We start from the raw sequence: 23,171 nt of genomic DNA, 5'->3' as shown, positions 1-23,171 counted from the left end.
TCCTCCCCTCTGGGGCCTCCTAAAATTCTTCCAAATAACAAATTAAATGACAGCTACTGTGAGCACGGAGATCAGTCTGGTGAACTATGGGTAACAGCTGTTGCAGACACAAACAGCTGAGGTAATCCTGTAAAGCTATGGCTTTTGCAGATGACGGGACACAGTCGCCTGATAAGCCCGAACTATTCTTTCTATCAGGGCCTTCAATTGTTAAATCTGCCCTGGGCACAAAGCTCTGATTTCTACGCGTCGGGGCCTTTTAGTGAGCCAGTGAGAGACAGCTTGGTGGCTGCTGCCTACGTGGTAACTCCCAGCAAATCCCTGACTGGGCACATGCGGCTGATTGGCTGACGGTTACTACGCCTGATGCCCAGCACACGTCTGTTTAAAATTAGTTTTGACACTGAGAGGAAACTAGACCTTTTTGGGTAGAAGCAGAAGGGGATCTGGGATCGGAAGGGTTGGTCAGGAGCAGGAGACACGTTGGAACAGCCGGATTAAGAATTCTTGGGGCCTCGGGCACTAAGAAGATTTGGAAGCCCTTCAATGCACCATTCCCCAACCCCCCCACACCCCACCCCACCCCACCCCACACAATGTCCCCACTTATTAAAGCACAAACGTGTAGAAAAATGTGAGAAGAAATAGGCCTGTAGAATGTTTACACACTTAATAATAAAGCAAATCATGTCACAATATGCTGCGATTAAATGAAACTTAAATCATATCAATATACTGACATTAAGTGAAACTTACATCATAAAATCATAGAATGGTTACAGCACGGAAGGAGGCCGTTTGACCCATCGAGTCCGTGTCGGCTCTCTGCAAGAGCAATCCAGCTAGTCCCACTCCCCCGCCCTTTCCCCGTAGCCCTCCAGATTTTTTCCCTTCAAGTTCTTATCCAATTCCCTTTTGAAAGCCATCATTGAATCTGCCTCCAACCCCACCTCAGGCAGTGCTTTCCAGATCATAACCATTCGCTGCGGAAAGAAGTTTTTCCTCATGTCACCTTTGGTTCTTATCACAACATACTGCGATTAAATGAAAACTTAAACCGAGGAGAACCTCCCTGCTCTCCTTCGAGATAGTGCCATGGGATCTTTTACAATCCACAAGAGAGGGCCGACGGAACCTCAGTTTAACGTCTTATCCGAGAGATCTTACCTCCAACAGTGTAGCACTACTGTGTCAGCTCAGATTTTGTGCTCCAGTCTCTGGAGTGGCACTGTGAACCCGCGACCTCCTGACCCAGAAGTGAGAGTGTTACCAACTGAGCCACAGCTGACACTTGGGTAAACCGACACTAACCACTTACCACTAACCCTCTAGAACCATTTGGAGTGGGACTTGAACCTACTACCTTCCGACTCAGAGGTGAGAGTGCTACCACTGAGCCACTTTTATGTGGCAGTGGGGACCAGGGCAGCTTCTGTTTGGTGTTCTATGTGCTGATAGTAGCAGGTAATAAGATCTAAAGTGATTGAGGTGGTTGGTAGCTCATTTGATCTGCCTGTTCTCTGAGCTGTGGTGATAAGTACCCATTACAGGGACTTGTAAATGGGAGACTGGTTCATTGGGAGATGGAGACGGAAGGGGGGCAAGGAAAGTGGCCATGAAAAATGAGAAACCTAGCGAGGCTACCTGTAAGAGTACACTCTCTGCTACCACTGACAGAGCGCATTGCATTTCTTGGTCTGTAATGCCCCACTTTCCACACAATGAAATGGAAGGGGGAGAGTATTTGCAAATGGAAGGAAAAGAATGGTAAGAAAGTCAACATGCAAGCACCAACCTAAATCACCGATCCAAGATTGACTAAGAGCTTTCCTTGCTTTACGTAAATATACCGTTTAAATTGAACTTTCATTTGTTGAGAGGGATTAAGCAAATTTTTTTGTGGAATGTCAGGCCTGCAGGTTGCTAAAGTGAAGATGACATGAGGCAGCTTTTCTACATGAAGATGAAGATGCAGTAGTTTTATGGTCAATGAAGAAAGCTCAAGTGCCTAATGCCAATCTGAGCGGCTGAAATTTGCCTTTTCTCTGTTTTCAGGGCCTCGCAGCCTCCTCTCCTTCCCCAGTGTGCGCACCATCTTGTGGCCCTTGCCCCCCACCTCCGCCTCCTCCCCCTCCTGGGCCCCCTCCAGTCCTGCTGTCAGAAACACCGAAGGATGAGGCATCTGTGGCACGTTCCCAGCTCTTTGCTCAGCTTAACCAAGGGGAAGGAATCACTAAAGGTGAGCATATCAATACGACTACTTGTCCTTGTCTGCACGTGTGACTGGGGGGAGGGGGGAGCAAAATCCTGCATGAATTGAAGTAATGACCAATTCACCGTTTCTGACACTATATTCTTCAGCTAGGGACAGCATGGCTGAAAACACTTATTTATTCAAGCAAAAAAAAAATCATTAGGAAGTGAACAGCTAAAAGTAGAGTGGTGAGGATACATCATGTTCATGTTGTATTGCCTGTAATGCTGCATTGTGCATCTCCTCTCCCTTCACCCCACCAATGGCAGCCGTGTCTTCAGACACCTAGGCCCCATCCTCTGGAATTCCTTCCCTAAACCTCTCCAACCTCCCTCTCCTTATTTAAGACCCTCCTTAAAACCCACCTCACTGACCAAGCTTTCGGTCACCCTTCCTAACCGCTCCTTCTTTGGCTCAATGTCCATTTTTTTTCCCCTTGTGCCTCTGAAGTGGTTGGGGACAATTTCTCCACATTAGAGGTGCAGTATAAATGCAAGTTGGTGTTCTATTTCTATGAGACTGCCGCTCGAAAGCAACTGTGCTGAGCAGTCGTTTGTAAGATTACCACCCTATTTGGGCCATCCTCAGGTGCTGGGCCAGCAAGTAAAGAAACAGCACCTGTGGTCTGTCGAGCAGTGGCCATGTTAATGTGGGTCACAGAGGGGCAGCAGTGCTGAATGATAGCGGAGCTTTGAGGGTTAAATTATGAGGACAGGTTGCATGAACTTGGCTTGTATTCCCTTGAGTATAGAAGATTACTGGGTGATCCAATCGAGGTGTTTCAGATGTTAAAAGGATTTGATAAGGTAAACAGAGAGAAACTATTTCCTCTGGTGCGGGAATTAAGAATGAAGGGACATAATCTTAAAATTAGAGTCAGGCCATTTAGGAATGAAATCAGGAAGCACTTTTTCACACACATAAAGGGTAGTAGAAATCTGGAACACTCTCCCCATAAAGGCTATGGGTGCTGGGACAGTTGGAGCTTTCAAGACTGAGATCGATAGATTTTTGTTGGGTAAGGGCATCAAAGGATATGGAACAAAGGTGGGTAAATGGAGTTGAGGTAAAGATCAGCCATGATCTAACCGAATGGTGGAGAAGGTTCGAGGGCCTGAATGGCCTACTCCTGTTCCTATGTTCCTATGAAAGGTAAATGCAGTGATAGTATTGCTATATTTACACTGCCTCTCGATACCAAAGTTTCATATCACTGTGAGGATGGTGGGGACACTGGCAAAATTAAACCACAGCAATGATTCAAACCTTGTTTTTTTTTGTAAGGTACTGCAGCATAGCTACCGATATCATTCTGAGGAGAAACAGATTCAGTTTGCTCAGCCCAACCGAGCAGGCAATTATTCATGAATGAGCAATATATTGACCACCCAGGATACTTGCTTTAACTGCGGGTGGTGACGGCTGTCCCAGCCCAGGGTGGGGTGGTTTGGGAGTAAAGGCAGGCATTATAATAAATTTTAAATCTGGGTTGCCAAATAAAAATGGAGATTTTCCAGTGCCGAGCTTCAGTCCCAGGACTGGAATGCAGCAAGCTTTGCATTCACCGAAATCATGCTGGCCAACCTGGCCAGATTTTCCGGGGTCAGTCCCGTTTACATTGGGTCTGCCGACGGGAATTTGCCAATGGGGGATTAGCACGTTTTGGAATCTTATGACCATTTTTCTGTAGAAAGGATTTAGAACAAAAGTTACCTTTTTTTTAAGCTCTTTCTGTTCTGCTGAAGTTTTCTAAATGCTTCACTTACAGTCGGTGAATTTGGAGACCATATTCAGTTACTATGGGTTTCCAACCAATAAAAAAAATCTGTTATAATTTTTAAAAATAATTAATCTGTCCTTTTTAAGAACTCCATTGCACACAGAGCTTCTCTTAGGCCCACTCCATTTGGGTGGGCACAGCGCACAGTGCACAATCCCATCCTAGATTTAAATCTGTTTGACTGAATTATAATGACCTCGCACACTTTGTTCGTGAGCATTTCAAAGCAGCCTAAAAGGCCGGCTGGAAGGTCACACATCTTATTTAAATGATTAAATAATTAAAAGTGAAGAAAGCTGGTGCAGCCCACTGGTATGCTAGAAAGTTGCGTGGGTATCATATTAAGTAAGAGAATTTTTAGCCAAAAGGGAAAGGCCTTTCCTTCCTGGTGTATAACTTAAAATGCCAATTTTTGAAGTTAGAACTACCACATCGTTTAATTTATAATCTTTAGCACAAGTGACACGAAATTGTGGTAGCTTAAGATACAAGATTAATTGTACGAGATTTAGAATAGAGGGTAACTTCTTTACACAGAGTTGTGAGGCTGTGAAATTCACTTTCAGGATTAATGGTAGAGGCAGAAACTATATCAACAATTCACGATTAGATTGGATAGGTGGATGAAGGAAAAGGGAATGAAGGGATATAGAAACAGGGTGGGTAAATGTAGCTAGGACTATTGGCTCTCATGGAGAGTAAACGCTGACACGGACTGGTTGAGAAACAGGCTGTTTCCGTGTTGTAACTTCCAGGTATAACTCACAGGAAACAATGAAAATCCTGCCTGTTATTTGTTTGGGAACAGCTCGTAGAATCTTACTGTCTCCCAGCAGTCAGGAATATTAGATGTGTGCGTCCTCTAGAGGCAAGTGTTGGTGATGCAAATTGTTTGGATGTTAGCTTTCTTGTGTGAAGTAGATTTTGGCCCGGATTTTGCTGGAGTGGGGCATCTCACGGCATGCCCCATTGGTTAGACTTTTTCCCTCGAAAATGTTTTGCTCTGCAAGTTGCTGGCAGTACGAGCTGATAATGGCTTGGTGAGGGCAACGGGGCATCTGGGACTATCTCCTTAACCACTGAGATTTAAGGATTGAGAAAGCAAGAGAGGAACGACGGAGAAAGAAATAGGGTGAATTACAGTCAAATTAGATACAGGAAGAGAAATAGAGGGAAAGAAATATTGGATTGAGAGGAAAAAAAAGGGACAGAAAGGAAAAGTAAGAGAAAAAAAATAAAATTAAGATGTCTTAAAATCTCTAACAACAATTTACTACCTGTAGAAATGAGACTCCACAATTTCAATTGTTCCCTTTCTGGGCTGGAGATATTGAGTGGCATTGCAGGAACATATATCTCCTCATTAAAAAGGTACTTACGCTGTTAAGTACCAGCCCTAACTTTCTACAGCGAGTTTAATTGGCAATTAATGCGCAAACGCAGCAATTTCTTGAAACTCACGGGGAGGTTGAGGGCGAGCTGCCGTTTTCGAGAGGCTAACGGCGGAGCGGCGCAAATCGCCCAGCAACTTGTGGAGGTTCGCAATTCACGGGGTCTCTCGTTCCTGAACGATCGCCATTAAACGCGCTGTCATTTTGGCAGTAAATTCTGGGCCAATGTGTGATGGTTATTAAAAAAAAAATGAACCAAACGCCTATTCCGGGTGTGAGAAACCGTCAGTTGTAGCTATTTCCCAACATTTATTGAAATACTAGAAAAACATCTTCAACCGATAAACATGATCCTTAATAGAGAACTTAATGTTTCACTAATGTCTCACCAAGTTTATCCAGTGAGTAGCTGAGCCATACACAAGGTTCTAGGTTCAATCCCCGATCTGTGCTGAGTCAGCTTTGCTAGCAGTTGGGTCGCTACAATTGACCTCAGCACCCCTGGACCAGCAAGGGCAGAAAAAAAATCAACGCAACATATCACTATCCAGCAGTCCCTACTATGAGAGAGAAAGAGAGAGTGCGTGAGGGTGCGTGTATATGTGCGTGTGCATGTCTGTATGTTAGGTGAGGACAACATCACGCTCAGTTATGATGCCTCCTATAGCTGAATAACCTGTTGACACTCACTGTTGAGGCTCTCACATGAATGATAGCTACTTGTTCAAGATGCCTATAGATCCATATTACAGCAAAGAGAGGAGGTTCCTCTGCATTCAACAATGATGGTTCTGGGCGCTGAAAAGGAAACGGAATTAGAGGGATTGAGAAGCATAGAATATTCTCAGAATAAATAAAGAACAAATTTACATTTATTAGCACTTTTCATGTCCTCAGGATGTTGCAAAGTGCTGCATATGAACTACTTTTCAAGTGTAGTCATTTGTTTTGTAAGCATACACGGCAGCTAGTTTGCACACAGCAAGGTCCCATAAACAATTTTGAAATAATGACCAGATAATCTGCTTTGGTGGTGGCAACTGAAGGAGGAAAGTTGGCCAGGACACCGGGAAGAACTCCCCTGCTCTTCTTTGAAGAGTCCCACTAGATTTTTTTAAAAAAAAATATACTTTATTTATAAAATTTGCAGCAATACATACAATACAGTTGTCATATCACATTCCAAACGTACACAATACAGATCATACAATTTTCAGGTTACATCAAGTACAGTTCAATGAAACACATTGGACATAATTACAGTTCATGACACTCCAGGGTGCCTCATTGCATCACAATCAATACAGGTGATTCATTTCAGGTACATTACAGATTCATTACAGTTACATTACATCAATTTGAGTTTTACATTCTGCCCGAGGGGGTTTTCCCTGATTTCAGCCCCTCGATATACAGTGGCGGGAAGGCTCTAAACAGTTGCCTTTCCCCACAGAGCCTTTGCGGCGGCCGCACCCATCCTCAGTGCATCGCTGAGCGCGTAGTCCTGGACCTTGGAATGTGCCAGTCTGCAACACTCGGTCGAGGACAGTTCCTTGCACTGGAAGACCAGCAAGTTTCGGGCAGACCAAAGGGCGTCTTTCACCGAGTTGATGGTCTTCCAGCAGCAGTTGATGTCCGTCTCAGTGTGCGTCCCCGGGAACAGCCCGTAGAGCACAGAATCCTGTGTTGCGGAACTGCTCGGGATGAACCTGGACAGATACCACTGCATCTCTCTCCAGACCTTCTTTGCAAAGGCACATTCCAGAAGGAGATGGCTGATGGTCTCGTCTCCACCGCAGCCTCCTCGGGGACAGCGCACGGTGGCGCTGAGACTCCAGGAGTGCATGAAGGATCTGACGAGTCCCACTAGATCTTTCAGGTAGACGGGGCCTCGGTTTAACATCTCGTCCGAAAGACGGCACCTCCGACAGTGCAGCATTTCCTCAGTGCTACACTGGAGTGTCAGCCTAGATTGTGTGCTCACGTCTCTGGATTGGAGTTTGAACCCACGACCTTCTGAGTCAGAAGTGAGAGTGCGACCTCTGAGCCAAGGCTGGCACCTGCACGAACTGTAGAGTGTCTGTTCACAGAAAATGATTTGGGCTTGGATTGTATTAGGAATTTTTAAGTGTGTTATTTTTCCCATTTGGCCATGTGTATTTATTTTGATCCGGTGCAAGACTTTTGATGTCTCAATGATTTTGCTGTAAAGATCAGACTAGTTGAGCTCTAAGGAAACTAATGTGTCGCTATTAGCCGAGCAAGCAGGTTACCAATTCCAGCAAGAAACCAGCTGTAGTAAACAGCAGTAAAATAATATTTGTTTTAATCATGTTAAGTTCTTAATTTGATGCCATTTACTGAAGTGTCCTTTTAATACAGCTTATCTTTCTCACTGCTGTATACTTTGGTATCATTCTGGTAAATGTGACACAGGGACTTCAGTTATGTGGAGAGACTAGAGAAGCTGGGATTGTTCTCCTTGGAGCACAAAAGGTTAAGGGGAGATTTAATAGGGGTGTTCAAAATTTTGAAAGGTTTTAATAGAGTAAATAAGGAGAAATTGTTTCCATTGGTGGTTGGGTGGGTAACCAGAAGACACAGATTGAAGATAATTGGCAAAAGAATCAGATGAGAATTTTTTTTACACAGCGAGTTGTTATGATCTGGAATGCACTGCTGGAAAGGGTGGTGGAAGCAATTCAATAGTAACTTTCAAAAGGGAATTGGATACTCAAAAAGGAAAAAATTCCCGGGCAATGGGGAAAGAGCAGGGGTGCGGGATTAATCGGATAGCTCTTTCAAAGAGTCAGCACAGGCACGATGGGCCGAATGGCCGTCTCCTGTGCTGTAGGATGCTATGATATCCTGATTTTCAGAACTATTATGAGGCTTTCTCTGCCCCCCGCCTTCCCCACAAATACAGTGCAGAAATTGCTGCCTCCTTTCACATCCTTGTAGCAAGAAACGAAAATGGTTTGAATGTCTTAAAAATTAGACTCAAATAAAAGGAAAATATCTATTCACTTGTGATTTAGTGGCCAGTCTAATTTAGGAAATAGAAATTTTAGTAAATTTTAGTGAATGCTAAAATCCTCCGTATCGCGTTGCATGTTCCAAATCACACTTCAGTTAGATGAGTGTTGAAATTCTAATTCTCCTTGAAGTCCCTGCTGGAGCCATGTGATACTGATGCCGTTTATTATTGAACAGCGAGCTCCTTAAATTAATGAGACGTATACAAATGTCCGATACTTGACAACTTTCTGGTTAAACTGCTGATTGAGTAAACGGAACGGTTTTCTCTTTGCGGGGTACAGACATCTTTTGTTATTTTTTTTACTCTCCAGCTCTCCGCCATGTCGCCGACAACCAGAAGACTCACAAGAATCCAAATCTTCGTCCACAGAGTGGAGTTGTCAATTCCCCGTCAAAGAGTCACGCGGCCAGCCCTACGTCTCCCATGTCTCCTCCGCAACAGCCAAGGACGCCGGTGTTGGAGCTGGAAGGAAAGAAGTGGAGAGTGGTAAATATAACCAAGTCGCTGATTGGCATTCCTGTATAACTAGGAACAAATACCGAGACTTAAATTGCAACGTCTTATAACCAAGTACTGATAGACGATTTTCCATTCTTTGATCCCTTGCCAACAAGTTTCAGTGCTCTTCATGGTTTTCGGTAGCCAGCTGATTTACTGAGTTGCAACTAGGCTCCCAGTGATGTTTGAAGACAACTATTACTGAGATGCAACAGTTGCCGTTGGAAACCTGTGTCCTCAATTTTTTTTAAAATTCATTCATGGGATGTGGACATCACTAGCAAGGCCAGCCATTTATTGCCCATCCCTACTTGCCCTTGAGGAGGTGGTGGTGGGACTTCTACTTGAACCGCTGCAGTCCGTGTGGTGAAGGTTCTCCCACAGTGCTGTTAGGAAGGGAGTTCCAGGATTTTGACCCAGCGACGATGGAGGAACGGCGATATATTTCCAAGTCGGGATGGTGTGTGACTTGGAGGGGAACGTGCAGGTGGTGTTGTTCCCATGCGCCTGCTGCCCTTGTCCTTCTAGGTGGTAGAGGTCGCGGATTTGGGAGGTGCTGTCTAAAAAGGAAGGCCATGCAAATTCGTGAAGTGCCACAAGGCTGTTGTGTTGCTAATTTGTGAAGTCTTACTTGTTTTTGTTGACCGTTGTAATAAAATAGAAAAAAATTGTCACACATGATGAGGGCTTTCACTATTAACTCAGGGGCACATTTTCAAGTAGATTTATACGATTCCTGTAACCATTGTATAAGGCATGACCACAGTGAGTAATGGGAAGGGAGCAGAATGTCCTAGTGATTCATTAATTCCTTTACTGGAGTATATAAAATGGATTACAAACTCTCTTAGAATAATCAATAAGGAACGTGGTGCATAAAAGTAATAGGATGTTGGAGTTAACAAATCTTTATTACTTAAGTAAGCATTAGGATAGGATAGTGTACTTAAAATGCATAGGACTTTTCACTTCTTTCATAGACTTCTACAGGCACAATCTTCACAAAAAAGGTTTGTTTTTTTGAGCATAAGATCCTTTTCCTCATGTCCATTTTTTTTTGTTGCTAATTTTAGTGAAATTGAGAGTTTTTGTTCCCTGACTATCATTTACCCTCAATCACCGGTAGGCTTTAAAAGCCCTGTACAAAGTACAATAGTGACATCTAGTGTTGGAGGGCCATCTGTGCAGTAAATTCTATCACCTGAAACACTTCTTTGTTAATACATTTATACATCTTGTTGCTTGCTTTTGAAAGTAGACATTTGAAAGTACTTGTTAGACTGTACTTAGTTCACTAAATGTCACTAGGTGAGTGTGGCTTAAATGAAGATTGTCTCCTAATTTAGATTTGATTCTATGAGAAGTACACTTGACAACCTCCACTTTTCCCCTTCGCCATATCCTTTGCCGGGAACAAACTCTCCTAGATGATGCAGCACCAAAATATCACCACCCCACTCTGATGTATTTACTGGGCATGTAAATTTGTGCCTTCTGTTGTTTTACACTACTCAAGAGTGACTTGTGACTGAGTGCTACTATATTGGGGGTTAGAGGGTGTAACCAAGGCAAGTGGGTTTTTTGGTTTCAGTTTTATCACAACTCCTGCCTCCTCTCAATTTAAAAAAAAAAGACACATTTGAGATTTACTGATTTGGTAATTGGAGGTCAAATCCGTAGTCTCCACAGTGGCTTGTTTCTAGGAGCGAAAAAGCAGCTAGCTCTGTGCTTAAAGAACTGATGTACCAAGAACCATCCAGACTGACCCTTCCCTGAACTTTGGTGCTGACCTACTTAGCACTGAAAGGCTGGGACCTTCACTGTTTGCACCGAGGCCAAAGGAGCTCTTTTAAGTTAAGAGATGTTGGCAACGGCCAAGGCTCCTAGTGCTAGACAATACCAGGTGAAAAAGAGGAGTAACCTTTGAGTTTGCATGCTTGAGTTCCTGACATGAGTTCCCGTCACGTGATGTTCTCGCTGGGAGCGCTAACTCATAAAGTTGACCCATGGAAGAGAAGAGAGCAATGATTCGTTAAATCCAACATCCAGCTCACACCTTGTGCTTTTACGCATAACATTCCTTACTGATTACTTATGGTCTTTAAGAAAGGGCGTTTAGAACCCATTTCATCGCAACGGATTCCAAGCTTGAGTTTTGAAAGCCTGTAGATTGTAGGGAAATGGAAGACTGAGGGATGTAAAGAGTTCTTGGGAAACAATTGAGCAGATGCGACGACTCTTGATTTCAGAGTAGGAATAGGAGGAACGGTGGGTGGGCTGGTTATTTGGAACCTGGAAGGAATTAGACTCTCTGGGGTAGAAATTGGTCCTCATTGTGCCCATTTCCCAGACGGAAAACCTGGGCAAAAAGGACTAATTTCGGGTCGCAACGTTCTGCACCCAATCTGCACTTGCGTTACGAGAGCTGCCTTATTGGTAGAGGCAGCTTTCCAGGCGGCCGCCTGGAACAGGCGTTAGGCATATGTAACGCCTGTTTTAGGCCCTCTTACAGAAACTGGTTTCGATTGAGAGGAGCAGGAGCCAGGCCTGCTTCACGGGATTCTGAAGAAGTCGCTGCCTAAGCAACCACCGTCAGCTAAGGGCAAGTTTTTAAAGCTCTTGTGGAGCCAGAAGGAACAGACGTATCCTCCTCGACTCCACAGTCTTTGCAATCCTGGGACTTACCTTCGAGCTGCTGCCAGCAAGGCAAATGGCCTGATATTCTTCCTGGTGAAATGCGCGAGCTTCCTGTGAAGGTGCGATAGGCTAAGCAATGACCACCTAAAGGCAAGTTTAAAAACTAATGTTTTTAATAGAGTTCCTGTGGAGCCAGGAGGAGCAGTAGTGTTCCCCCCGATTCCACAAACCTCGCGATTGATTGTCTCTTCCCATTGCCGCTTCAACCCCCTCCTGGGACTTACCTCCGGGCCACAGCCAGCAAGTCAGACTGCTCAATATTGTTCCTAGTGGAATGCGTGAGCTTCTAGTGGGGGCGCAAAAGGCAGATTATTAATGAGGCCCGAGGCCCAATATTGTGCCAGCTTCAGGCCCCCTGGTTGGGGCGCACACACTGTCGCCATGGCACTGGTTATGGACCCGAAAGCAGGCCATAACCAAATTCCACCCCTATATATTTGTATTTTTAAAAAATATTTTAATTTGCGATTAAATGCTTTACTACTTTTATTCCAGGAGTACCAGGAAAATGATCGAAACCTTGTCATTTCTGAGACTGAACTGAAGCATGTTGCCTATGCCTATAAATGCAACAACTCCACGCTGAAAATCGAAGGCAAAATCAATTCCATTACAGTCGGTAAGTAAGTGAGTTGATGGCAGTGACTCACCTTGCTCACCGTAGAGACGACTGCTGTGTTCTCCCCAATTGTCCAATTCTGTTGCTTGCATCACAGCAGCTGTCCACTTAAGTATTTTTTTCTGTTTCAGATTCTTGTAAAAAGCTTGGCCTCGTGTTTGACAACGTGGTGGGAATAGTTGAAATCATCAATTCACGAGATGTTCAAATTCAGGTAAGAAATAATTTGCAACATCAGTAGGTATTTGAAAGTATTAAATTACCTAGATTATCGAACTTCAGCAAACCTGTCCACATTTTGTGAAAATTCACTGGATAGAAAATGAATAAATAATTTACATCAGTATTACCTTAATTATAGATTCGAGTCAGTGCATGCATTTTGTCTATTGTGTATGAAATGGAATGAAACATAATGGTTTATCATGATTAGTGAGCTGCGATACTGTGATTATTTCTACCTGGTTAATGCAATCTGTTGGGGTCAATAAGGTAACCAGCAGAAACTCCCCAGCGAGCACAATACCCATGAGATTGCGTCATCTTTTATTTGCATTCACAGTTCAAAACCCGTTGAAGATCAAGGTTGCAATAGTGACCTGCTTCTCAAAGCCATTTGCCAATAGATATTGTTCTTCGAAAATAATTTCAAGTTTGCAGTAGTAGCCCACTCTTGAAGCTGCTTGCTGATAAATAGCTTCAAATCTTTAGGCTGTAGCTGCATTATTTCTTTCCCATTTTAATAATGATGTGAGTCTGTCCATAATATTCAGACAGTTGTTTTCTACTTTGCACAGTGCATAGTCATGCATTTTGTCCTGCTTTTTGCTTCTCATTGGGAGGAAAACCCCGGTGAAATATAACCTGTGAAATAGCAGGTGAATTCTATTATTCACCACTTGCATTACACCAGGATATAACTTGTTCAGTAATTGTAAACTAGACGGTATATATTTATTCAAGAGAGCCCTGGAGGCACAACCTCATCCCTCTCCAGAAGCGGCAGTTGGAGGGAGATGCCCTGAGGGCTGAAAAATTAAAAGTTGAATTTATTAAATATATATTTTTTCAAAGGTCCAAAACATTAAAACAGTTTAAATTACTATCTTAAAAGTAAAACTTGAAGATAAAGCAGACCATTTACCTGTGCAATAGCACCTACTTTGTGTAATACCGGGCAGGAATCAATCTGTGACAGGCACGGTGTGACACCCTTAATATTGAAAACTCATATCACAGCGCCACTTTCAGGTGTAACAGGTACTACATGTACATCCCACATACCAAAATTAATATATAACAGATCTATATAGAAATATAAAGCAGTTATTAGTTTTGTTTTATATGAAATGAGTTTTGACCTTATGCTGCCAATCCACAGCACACAACTCGTTATAAGTCAGCACTGAACAGACTCTAAAGGGATAACATTACGTGTTTGTGCTTCTGTCACAGGCATTCCTGTTGGGCAAAGCTCTATCAGGAATTTGAGCATGGAAAGTAGCGTGCCTGATCGTGGTCCGATTTCCCGTCCATTCAGTGGACAGGAAAATCGTTCAGGTTGCACATCAGGCACGCTGCCCTCCATGCCCGAATCCATGTGATGGTAACGCAAAATTAGCACTAGGTGGGTAAAGAGTGGCTTGAATGGGGTAAGTGGTAGATGTCTCACTGCCGCAGGGGCTTTCCTTCTGAAAGCAGCATTTCATTCCCTGGAATTAACATCCTTCACCTTGTCACAATCTCTTACTCATTTACATCCCAAAGTTTTGCGGCTATAAATTCTACTGTATTCACAGTTTGCTGCTTTTGATTAAAAAAATGTTCAACGCCTGAAAGTCATCTTCTGGCTTCCCTCTTCAACTGTCGCAGCATCTTTTAAAAGCTGGTAATATTTAAGCTGGATTATAAACAAGCTTGTGTATTGCCTTTGCAGGTGATGGGCAAAGTACCGACTATATCTATAAATAAGACAGAGGGCTGCCACATATTCCTCAGCGAAGAGTCTTTAGGTTGTGAGATTATCAGTGCCAAGTCTTCTGAAATGAATATCCTAATTCCTCAGGACGATGATTATGTAAGTTTTACACAGTCATGAACACCTATTGCTTTGCGTTTTTTGACGTCCTTACTTTTGGACTCCCATGTGACTACGAAGGGTTTTGGATTGAACTCCCTGGAAGTAAATTTTTGTCTTCTGCCCTCCAGGTGCGGAGTTTCATTGGAAGCAGCAGCCGAGCTCCCGATATGCAAAGCTCTGCGCTGGGACCGCTGAAGACAAACGTTTGCCCCTCCCTTTTCCCCAAAAAGCTGCAGTGTTTGTGCAGTTAAAAACTGGAAGCACCCAGCAATCAAAAAATGCTCATGAAGTGTTGGCCTTTATCTCAAGGGGGCTGGAATACAAAGGGGAGGAAGTTATGCTTCAGTTGGTCAGATCCCATCTGGAATACAGCGTTCAGATTTGGGCAACGCACCTCCGGAAGGATATATTGGCGTTGGAGGGAATGCAGCGCAGATTCACCAAAATGATACCAGGGCTTAAAGGATTAAATTATAACAACAGGTTGCATAAACTTGGCTTATATTCCCTTGAGTATAGAAGATTGAGGGGTGATTTAATCACGGTGTTTAAAATATTACAAGGATTCAATAGGGTAGATACAGAGCAACTATTTCCTCTCATGGGGGAATCAAGAATGAGGGGACATAATCCTAAAATTCGAGCTAGGCCATTTAGGAAGAAAATCAGGAAGCACTTTTTCATACAAAGGGTAGTAGAAATCTGGAATTCTTTGCTATCCATTGACTGCTGCTGGAAAAGGGAGGGGCAACCGTTTGTCTTCAGTGCTCCCAGCGCAGAGTTTTACCTATCGGGAGCTCGGCTTCATGCTTCCAACAGTAAGTGTGCTACTGTTTCTTTGCTACTGAAAAGGCTGTGGATGCTGAGACAACTGTAACTTTCATGACTGAGATAGATAGATTTTGGTTAGGTCTGGGCATTAAAGGATATGGAGCTAAGGCTGGTTCAGATCAGCCTCGATCTAATTGAATGGCTGATTGAACGGGAAACCGCTGAGTTTTTTTTTAAAAAGCGTTTGGAAAAATTGACGTTTAACAAAGAAAAAAGTATTGATCAGTGGATTATTCACACCCCAGCCCCAGACAGTATTTAAAGTTATGGGGAGGGGTGAAAAGCAGCAACTAGCATTTACATTTTTGATAACATTTTTGTACAGAAGTAACCTTATTGCTGAGGAATAAGTTACCTTAAAAGTCCAAAGAAATTATCTTTAAAGGTACTAATTCCATTCTTGACGGATATTAGACATGTAAGGGTAGATTTTACGAATTAGCACTTCCAGCGCCAGACGTTCATGACTTGCATATTGGGAATTTGGGTGCGTGGTTTCACCCCATTGGATTCTCTGTCCATTAAAAATTAATGGATAGAAAATCCGAACTGACCTTCATGCTCAAATTCCTGACGCTCATTCCTGGAGCACGAAGCTGTGCCAGGAGCTCGAGTTGGTAAAATCTACCCCTGTGGTGTACAAAATGCAACCTGCTTTTCTTTAAAGTCTGATGTTACTTAATATTTTTTGTGCCAAAATAGCATTAGGCCATCTAACATAACTATATGTATCTCAGTAACTTCTGGCCAGAATTCAAGGTTGCTTACTTGAATTTGCCAATCTGCTTGTCTTTTTTAGTTTTTACATAGTTCTTCAGAACTACATTGAGTTTCTCAGTGACCTTTCTTTCTGAAGCTCACTTACTTGGCGTGAAATGAAAATAACCGAAGACTTCAGTCGTAAAGTGATTTTCAATGAAAGCTTCTCATTTTAACAGTTTTGCCCAGATATACAGTAGAGTAAGTGTTCTGCTGTTGCCATGGTTCTGAGTGCTGGCACCAAAGAGTAATGAACCACAAAACTAAAACAGAACGGTTCAATGGTTCAATCAGGCAGGCCTACTAAGCAATGTGCGCGCAACTTCTACGATTGCCACATTCATGTGGATGATGAGAAGTGACTACCAAGCCTTTATTTGTTCAGGTCTCAGTTTGTTGCTATCGTATTTACTTTTGGTTCGGATAAGGATTATGAAGGTAGAAATTACAGTCAGCTATGCTTGGTGAGCTCTTACGAGGTTCCCCTCTTCCTTATTTTAAACAGTGGCGTCACCCTGTTTAAATTAAATGGCTGGCACTGCCACTAAAACAGTAGAGAATGGAGTTTGGTCCAAGTCCTTTCAGCATTCATAATATTATGTCACACAGTAATCATTACCCAATACCACAAGTATCCAGACTCTGGCCCTGTCAGTCTGACACTTGAAGGGCTGTTCTTAACACCGTTACCTCATTGGTGGAAAATCCCAAATTAGAGCACCAAGATCAACCTCTGGAGATACAGTATATGTGAACGCAGCTTTAAACTTTGAATGTTCTCCATGGTGCAAACCTTTGTGGCCCACCAAGGTAAAAAGATTGGACAAATTGGATATATACTTGAAAAGGAGATATTTGCAGGGCCACGGGGAAAGAGCAGGGGAGTGGGCCTATTTGGATTGCTCTTTCAAAGAGCCGGCACAGACACGATGGGCTGAATGGCCTCCTTCTGTGCTGTAAGAGTCTATGCTCACCCTATACTGTTGAGAATTATTAGTAATCTGTCATTGTTTTAAATGCTTGCTGGGCAGAACTGTTTCAAGTATGAAGTCACATTTACTAACAGATGCACATGTTTTGTTTCTTTTATAGAAAGAGTATCCAGTCCCTGAGCAGTTCAAGACTACATGGGATGGAACAAAGCTGTTTACTGAAGCTGCAGAGAATGTTGGCTAACTGCCGAAGTTACGAGCTGTTCCACAATTCATGCGTTGTATTCTAGAGTTAGATTTCACCATAATGCAATTTTACACTTTGTGCAGCCATAGCATACAATACTACAGTAGTCAGACACCTTGCAGTAACTGCATTACACGTAGGGGTGCAATGATTGACGGTCTTACTGGCGCTCTTATGTTTTTAGTAACCAGAAGTTACGACACTTGTACATATTTTGAGTGTACTTGACACCTTCCAAATTCTTGCGCTTTGTATGACAGAATGCAAATCTTGCCCAGTTCTTTTATTAGTTTAAATAACCCCAGTATCTCGTACTTCATTTAATTCAGAATTAATCATTGCACCTCTTGGTTATAGTCAATTTTATAATTGTGCATCTCATCTTCCTGCAGTGTTCCTTTTAAAGGGGAAAAAAAAAGTCGGTCTTGCCTTTTTTTTTACGTCTCCGTTGAAGTTTATTCCAAGGACAGCAATAACTCTAATACACAGTTGATGTGTAACGGTTTCAGTTAACATCCCATGCGTCCCCTTGTGTTGCAGGTAAATTGTGCCATTATTGCATAATAGTTTGTCACATTTTCTTGGTCAAGATGGATGAAGGTACAGAGTTCTAAAATGTTGCAGTCCTTTCAGAAAGAAACTGGACAACAAATTGTCTGTAGTTTTAACAATGCCTTTTTAATATACTTTTGTGTTTCTCAATTTTGTTTCGTCCACTAATGTTGAATTTTTCCCCATTAATATCGAGTCTAAATTTGTAACGGGGGAGGAGGACTCTTCATTTACAAAGTGAAGCTAGCACCTGCCTTTTCTTAAGGTGCTGGCGTAATGTGATGTAGGTACAAGCAGACATGGGAGCCACTTCTGTAAAAGTAGCTTTTAATTCTTCACCACCCCCACCTCCTGCCCTTCCAAGCTTTTATTAAAATGGCCAGGCCATTTCAAAGTAATGTAGAGCATAGATCAGAGGCTCACACCTGCACATCTGTATTGTTCAGTGTCTTGTATATGCAGCAGTTGGGTTGTGGCAGTGATATTACGATGTAATGGCTTGCATACACTTAATGTTATGCAGGTATCACCATGTCCTTACACAACGCATCAGCAAGATTAACGTAAAGTTTTACTGTTCTAAGTTCCAAAGTTTGTCCTCGACAATATCTTAGTATAGAAAACGATTACAGTTTGTTGCAACGTAGCATTGCAGTTGTTCCTGTTAATGAGGTTATTTTTGAAGGATTAGTTACTGGAATTTGTAATATCCTGAAACTGTTTGAAGACTTTCGTCACGTGTCACAGAGAAAGCGTTCTGCAAATAAAAACCGAACTGTTGCAAACTGTGTAACGATCAGCGTGGTGCTTTACAGTTCCAGGTTTGGGGATTATGGTGTACATCTCTCATCAATCTAACTAACTTACTATGTGCTTTTTATGTTTTACACAAATCGGTTTGTTTGTTTCTCCAGACTAAAATTTTTTTGACGGCAATAGATTTATTGCTACAAGACTTGCTAATGAGATTATGAATCTTAAATAAAAACAGAAAACGCTGGAAAACATTCAGCAGGTCAGGCAGCTTCTGTGGAGAGAGATCCAGAGTTAACATTTCAGGTCGATGACCTTCCATCAGAACTGGATGAAATTCATATTTTTATTTTATGAACCTTAATATTATAGCTAAGTCTCTTCTGAGAGCTCCTCCGATAACTTCTAAGTGAGGAAGTACATTGCTTGGTGTAGTACTTAACCCTTTTATGACATCAGGACTTCCCAAAGCGCTTTACAGCCAATGAAGTGCTTTTGAAGTGTAGTCACTGTTGTAATGTAGGAAACATGGCAGCTAATTTGCACACAGCAAGGTCCCACAAACAGCAATGTGATAATGACCAGATAATCTGTTTTAGTGATGTTGGTTAGCTATATAGACTGCACAGTCCCAGATTAAATCTTTGGTCTGATCTCTGCCAGGGCAGTAGTTGGCACACTGCAATTGAACTCAGTGTTCCTGGGCTAGGGAGAGGAAAGAAATTCAGCCAGAGACCCTGCTTCTGAATGCTATCCAGTGACTGCTGCTGGGAAACATGCAAGCTTGGGCGTCAGGCGAAACAAGGATTGGGCTCCACTCTGGTGCCCTTTGTGGGCGACAGCTCACCAACACTCTGCTGTCCAGGTTCACGCATGAAGAACGGGTACTTGGTTGAGGTACCAGAGCGCAGTCCGCGCCTGTGGAGCCCAGCACAAGTCAGCACCTTCAAATGAAGTATGGAGAAAACTGAGTGGGGGAGGGAAATCCATTCTAGTTCTAGATTTATAATTGAGAACATAATTTTCCTAATTAAAAATAAGTGCTGCCCCACTGTGATAAATATATGGGTTTGAATTACAAGCTCACACTGTTAAACCGTTTTAGTCCAGTCTTCTGTTTCTTCTGTGTCTGAGATGAGCAGAAGGTGGTCACAGCTTCTGGATTGCAGAAGTCAGCAGAATACAGTTTCTCACCAGGAGGGATTATTTCCCAGCCAGCATTTATTGCCCATCCCTAATTGCCCTTGAGAAGGTGGTGGTGAGCTGCCTTCTTGAACCGCTGCAGTCCGTGTGGTGAAGGTTCTCCCACAGTGCTGTTAGGTAGGGAGTTCCAGGATTTTGACTCAGCGACGATGAAGGAACGGTGATAAATGTCCAAGTCGGGATGGTGTGTGACTTGGAGGTGATGGTGTACCCACGCACCTGTTGCCCTTGTCTTTCTTGGGAGGTGCTGTCGAAGAAGCCTTGGTGAGTTGCTGCAGTGCATCCTGGGATAATACTGGAGCCACGGTGCGCGGTGGCAGAGGAAGTAGTTTAGGGTGGTGAATGGGCTGCCCATCAAGCAGACCACATTGTCCTGGATGATGTCACGCTTCTTGAGTGTTGTTGGAGCTGCACCCATCCAGGCAAGTGGAGAGTATTCCATCACACTCCTGGCTTGTGCCTTGTAGGTGGTGGAGAAACTTTGTGGTGTCAGGAGGTGAGCCACTTGCCGCTGAATATCCTGTCCATGCTCATGTATCATGACCAGTGATTTACTTTTTGAAGTGTTATGTGGAGCAGCCAATTTATGCACAAGGTCCCACAAATAGCAAATGAAATCAATGACCAGTTAATTTTTGTGGCATTGGCTGATGGAAATGATAGACTGTGTGCCTGCAGTTTCTCAAATTGTACTTCCTGCTAGGAGCACCAGATTGCAGAATCACCCCATATGGAATATAAACACTACTGCAGTTATACAGAATGTAGGTTAGAACTCAACTGGTGTACTGTATTTAGTTCTGGACACACTACCTCCACAGAATTGTTCCATACAGATAAGATGGACAGCACGTTTCAATGAAAGGGTCTCCATTTGGTCATATATGGGTTCAGATACTGCCAGGTGAGCTTTGCGGGTTCCATTCACTCACTGGAAAGGGTCACAAAGTAAATCACGCTGTTGGCAATGCAGATTGGCAGGCAATCTTTGTCATGCTGCCTTGCCTTATTTGGCTGTGACAACTCTTTCCCAGAAAATGAGTTCCAACTTTGCTGTTTCTTGTGCACATTTAAAGAAACAATGCATGACTCATCTTATAACTATCACTGAGTTGACGGAGTCAAAATGACGCCCTCTAGTGTTGAATAAATGGAGCTTTTAAATAATTCCAAAAAACAAGCAGTGTTACACTCGAGTGTATTGAGTATACCCACTTTTTATTTTGGGGACAAGCATATGCTCACTGGCAGCTCTTAGTGAAGGGTACACTAACTATATCTCCTTTTCATTTTTGAAGGCAAAAGTATGATTGAAGATTAAAAAAATATATCTAGTTATACTTTCCACATCCATATACACAGGCCTGAAGTTTCATCCACATTTGCGCCCAGAGACACCTGTAATCTGGACGCAAACCCATTACGTGGCTTAAAAGACAGCGGAATTTCTGGCATAAGTGAGTTATGCTGTAACTACAATACGCCAAAGTGTCTTTGATCTTTTATGCCCTTCCATCAAACCCTCCATTCGAACGAATCTCTACCCATAAAACTGGCCGCCCCCGACTCTCATCCGAGTGTCCTCCAATTGTCTATGTTCAGGGTCTATCAACATTGCGACCAGATTTTCAGGCACAACAGAAACAAAATCATTTTTCCGGTCTTTTAATTGCAATTTTTTGAGCATTTATAAAATATATACATGCCCACTGAAACCTGCTGTGTATTATCTGTTTCTTTGAATGTATTTTTATGGAAAGTATAAGTCACATTAAAAATTGAAAAGCTTCCCCGATTGCAGGTTCTTAAAAATGCTGTGCATGATGGTGAAATTGGTTGAATTTTTAAATTTTAAGACTCAAAGAAGAAACATACTGGTGTGGGTTCAGCCTTTCCTTGGGCCCCGATTGTTTACGCTGATTTATGCCCATTTTAAGTTCAGTTGTATTCTAATGAGATTGGGAGAATACTTGGGTGTCATTTGACAGCGGCAAAATGGGTGCAATTTTTGGGTTGCGGCCAAGGAGGAATCTCCAGGCCACACTATTTAATCCTAAGTCCTACTGATCCTAAGCCTAAGCCCTATTATCATTATATTCTATGTATAATCTGTATTAATATACACTCCCATTACCGTTACCATAAGACCATAAGAGATAGGAGCAGGAGTAGGCCATTCAGCCCCTCGAGCCTGCTCCGCCATTTAATGAGATCATGGCTGATCTGATTTTTACCTCAACTCCACTTTCCTGCCCTTTCCCCATATCCTTTGACTCCCTTGCTGATTCAAAATTTGTCTAAATTTTTAAACATACCGAGACTAATCCTCATTCATATATATTCCATATTTTGGTGACTTCAATTTTTTCTCTTTTGTAAACGTAATGATTATTCATGCAGGCCAATGAGAAATCCTCATCCGGGTATTAAATGAATGATTATGAGTGGTTTGTGACCCATAAATTGATTTATCTTCACCTATTACTGAAACCTGGCATCCAGTTAATGGTTTGGGTACATCTCATCCTTCATCCTGTATCAGCCTTGCTTGGAAGGCAGAGCTGTCATTTAAGATGTTTTCAGATAAAACTATACACACATTGCTCATTTTTAATTTTGATTGAATCCCAATTTTGAAGAGTTCTGTATTAATGAAAGTGCAAAAGAATTCTGATATGATGAAGGATAAAGAGAAATGATTATAGGACAACAGCCCCTGTCTGAGACATAGCCAGCCTCAAGTTCTGAGCCTGAATGGACCAAGTCTTCTCTTGAGAGATTAGATCCTGTTGCCAAAAGCAGAATATGGCAACTCACACCAGGCCAAGGTTGTGCAAGCAGACATCTTGTGACGAAAACTGCAAGGTCCTGGGGCAGTTACTGTTATGAAGAGTATTAGAATTATCAGTGGTTCATTGAGACCAAAGCCCAGAAATTAATGTTGAATGAATCAAAACCATAGAAAATAATGGTTGACTGCAACAATTAGCATATTTCTTCATTTTCATCTGATTCAGCATAGGTCAGATCTGTCAAATGTCAGTCATTTGAAAAATGCCTAATCTTGGTTTTGAAATGACCCAATCTGACCGACCTCATTCTCAATAATATAAACAGCTCCTTACCTTTAAATGGTTGTGCAACCTACCTCGTTCTCGCTAATGGAGATGTCATTCCCAACATCTCCTTAACAGCTCTGCAAAGACATCACATTTAATATATGTAAATATAGAATGATATGCTGTGTTTTTATTATGTTACGAAACATGTTTGGGGGGGGGATGGGGGGGGATAGGGATTAAAACAAACACACGTTCTAAACATATATGATTCCCGTCCCATGAGCGGCCTGAGCTGGGTTCGATCCCATGCCCTGGAGCAGCAGTTTAACACCAGGAGCCCTTCTACTCCGCCCAGGTGACCGCGAGCGGCTGTGACACTTTCCAGAGTTTGACAACCCGGCCCGAAGTGTAACACGTCATCCTCAGACGAGCGCATCCATTCTGGACCCGTGTGGGGGGGGGTGACACTCACC

The 23,171-nt window shown here is 42.7% G+C and overlaps 1 protein-coding gene across 1 annotated transcript in view; it reads left to right on the top strand.

Annotated features, from left to right (window-relative positions):
- Positions 1-18,465, top strand: part of cap2 (cyclase associated actin cytoskeleton regulatory protein 2) — a 306,535-nt gene extending 288,070 nt beyond the window's left edge. The window contains exons 8-13 of the mRNA XM_068001661.1: positions 2,056-2,239; positions 8,776-8,951; positions 12,156-12,279; positions 12,411-12,493; positions 14,216-14,356; positions 17,042-18,465. Of these exons, the coding sequence (XP_067857762.1) occupies positions 2,056-2,239; positions 8,776-8,951; positions 12,156-12,279; positions 12,411-12,493; positions 14,216-14,356; positions 17,042-17,125 (792 nt within the window). The 3' untranslated portion in view covers positions 17,126-18,465. The remainder of the gene's footprint in view (positions 1-2,055; positions 2,240-8,775; positions 8,952-12,155; positions 12,280-12,410; positions 12,494-14,215; positions 14,357-17,041) is intronic.
- The last annotated feature ends 4,706 nt before the right edge of the window (positions 18,466-23,171 follow it).

This window comes from Heptranchias perlo, chromosome 2 (assembly GCF_035084215.1).
Source record: "Heptranchias perlo isolate sHepPer1 chromosome 2, sHepPer1.hap1, whole genome shotgun sequence".
NCBI lineage: Eukaryota > Metazoa > Chordata > Chondrichthyes > Hexanchiformes > Hexanchidae > Heptranchias > Heptranchias perlo.
The sequence above is the reverse complement of the archived record's forward strand: the minus strand, read 5'-3'. Positions and strand labels throughout refer to the sequence as shown.